This window comes from Montipora foliosa, chromosome 6 (genome assembly GCF_036669935.1).
Source record: "Montipora foliosa isolate CH-2021 chromosome 6, ASM3666993v2, whole genome shotgun sequence".
NCBI lineage: Eukaryota > Metazoa > Cnidaria > Anthozoa > Scleractinia > Acroporidae > Montipora > Montipora foliosa.
Genome location: NC_090874.1, coordinates 65754265 through 65756764, shown reverse-complemented (window position 1 = coordinate 65756764; position 2500 = coordinate 65754265). Strand labels below are relative to the sequence as shown.

The 2500-nt window shown below is 40.9% G+C and overlaps 1 protein-coding gene across 2 annotated transcripts in view; it reads right to left on the bottom strand.

The window, feature by feature from the left end:
* LOC138008186 (uncharacterized) overlaps window positions 1-2500 on the bottom strand; it is a 34576-nt gene that overhangs the window by 12341 nt on the left and 19735 nt on the right. For both annotated transcript variants that reach the window (XM_068855417.1, XM_068855418.1), the window contains 3 exons: window positions 2041-2186; window positions 985-1097; window positions 94-206 (listed from right to left, as the gene is read on the bottom strand). In XM_068855417.1, the coding sequence (XP_068711518.1) occupies window positions 94-206; window positions 985-1097; window positions 2041-2186 (372 nt within the window). The remainder of the gene's footprint in view (window positions 1-93; window positions 207-984; window positions 1098-2040; window positions 2187-2500) is intronic.

The following is a 2500-nucleotide window of genomic DNA, read 5'->3' as shown; positions in this document are numbered from 1 at the left end:
TGTAAAAGAACCATGTTTAGTCTGTCAACATCCGCTCCCTGGCTTCCTCCAATCAAAACCTGTGATAAATTCACCATTTTGGTTAGAACTCACCCAGCTAATAACTCTGACAAGAATGTCCGGTAAAACTGGTTTTTCAAGTAGATCCATGTACGTCGTAACAGCGAATCGACGAATTTCGTTGTCTGCATCTTCATCGTCAGTTCCTGTCGGTATAAAAGAAAAAATATGTTAACGTTTTTTTTAAGAATAAAGCTGCGCAACTTTCCACATTGATGGTTTGTTATAAACCATCAGACTTAAGAATACGTCAGTGAAACCCTGAATTCTTAATCCAACACCTAGATGACCTTGCTCTTTCCTGAAATCACGAAAATGGTAAACCTTTCACGGAAGAAGGTTTCATTCACTTGTAAATTGGCTTTTTTTCATCTGGAACCTTGACTTTGCTAGTTCAGTGTTATAGCTAACAGACAGTGTGCTCTTAGTGAGGCTCGAAACAGTTTCTCCTTTCTTCATACAAAGAAACATATTCTGTCCTTAGGTATAGTCAGGGTAATTATATCAAGACGAAACTTGGGCATTAGGTTACGCCGTATAGGAAGATTTTACCGTCCCGTTTTTTTCTTCAAAAAACAAAAAAAAAGCCTTATATCGCTGCCATGGTAACGGTAATTGGAGAAAAATGTGATGTGAGAAATCTATGAAGGGGACTTAATTAATACCCTGGCCAAATTTCGTCTTTATATGATTACCCTAACTATGTCTAAGGGCAGAATATGTTTATTTGTGTGAAAAAAAGGAGAAGCTATTTCGAGCCTCCTTAAACCGTTTTCAAAGCCTTCCCTTTACCCTGACCCTCAAAACCAATGAGGAAGGGGAGGAACGGAAAAAAATTAAACGAAGTTGGGAGGGCGGGGGGGGGGGGGGGAGTTGGGGAGGGCTAAGAGTAAAGTACGCTGCCTGCTGCGTCTAGCAACTCACCTTCCGCGAGAAGTCGCAATAAGTTATGTGACACAGCTTCTCTGGCAAGTGGCCCACCGAGCTCAAACACTTCATTCATGGTCAGGATATACCACGAGTTGTCGGGAGCATATTTGGCGAAAGTGTCAAGGCTAAAACTCTGCATTGGTAATGATTTCAAACAAGGAAAATTGAAGATTACATCTCGCAAAGTTGGAATTAGTCAAAGGACAAATTATTCTTACAATATGCCAACAAGTTTCTACGTCCTCTAACTCTCAATTTCAGCCTAAACGGTATTCTGCAAGGAGTGAGGATAAGCCTCCTTGGTCCATGCATAGCTTTCCCGACGCTTTAAGCTACGGAAATCATTTATTTATTGGACCTTTTAATTAAGAGCAAATTTAGTTCACAAGCCCAGAACTAGGAGACTTTATCCTCCATATAATAATCTAGGGTTTTGTACGGCAACGAAGGAGTAGACGGGCTATTTTTGAAAGATAAATCGTGCCCAAAAAGAAAGAAACATAGATTTGATGTGCGGACGACGACAAACACACATGCTATACGAGCAGCACGATGGTTTTCATGAAACCTTATTGTCACCTCAAGAGCCCCTACTGACAAAAAAACGAAAAAATAAACTCGTTGGCCTCTTTGCTGAAGACTACAACATAATACAAGGTCTTAATTGTGAACTCCGGCCTGGCCGGCAACCTAATAACCCAGGACCTCTTCCTTCGTTTCTGAGGTCTTGGGAACAAGGTTGCTTGGCCGGAAGATACCAGACAACTAGAGATTAGTGTTATCAATGTATTGAACAAATCCGTGCTGATTTTTCTTGGAGCCACACAGAATGAGCCAAATTCATAACAGTGGCGAACAGGTTATCTCCTTTTTGTCTATGTGCTAAATTAGACCAACTAGCTTAGTAAGCATGGACAAAATTTTAAAAAGTGCTGCTTCCGAACGAGGTTAGTTGCTCAAATTAGCACAAGAAAAAAAGAATAATTCATTGGCCGCTAATTATGAATAGAATCTATGCATTTCAGTGCGCACATATTATTAGAAGGATATCTCTCAGCAAGCTCAGTGATTCTATCAACCAAATCTGTTCTGAAGTACACGTCGACATCTGTTGTAGACTTGAGATATGATAACAGCTTCTCGCAAATAGTTTCCACATTTGAAGCATTCGTTATGTGGCACAGGAGATCAAGCGTCTGCAGACAATGAACGAATCTCAAAGACAGTAGAAGGATCCGTTCAGAAAAATACCACAACAACTTGCGATGTTCATTGGTAGCATTACAGAATTCAGCGGGGAGGGTTTACGCTTATTTTCAAAAACATATCAAGGAAGATGGGTGGGTGCAGTGATTTGACATCGCACTCGCTCTCAAACAATCTGACCCCGCTGCGATTACCGAACTCAATGTCATATGAGGGTTACGTTTCTTGATTCTCTATTCTGCTCGGAGAGGTTTTTCTCCGCGTACTACGGTTTCCCTTCTCACCATGCACACCACATAACTTT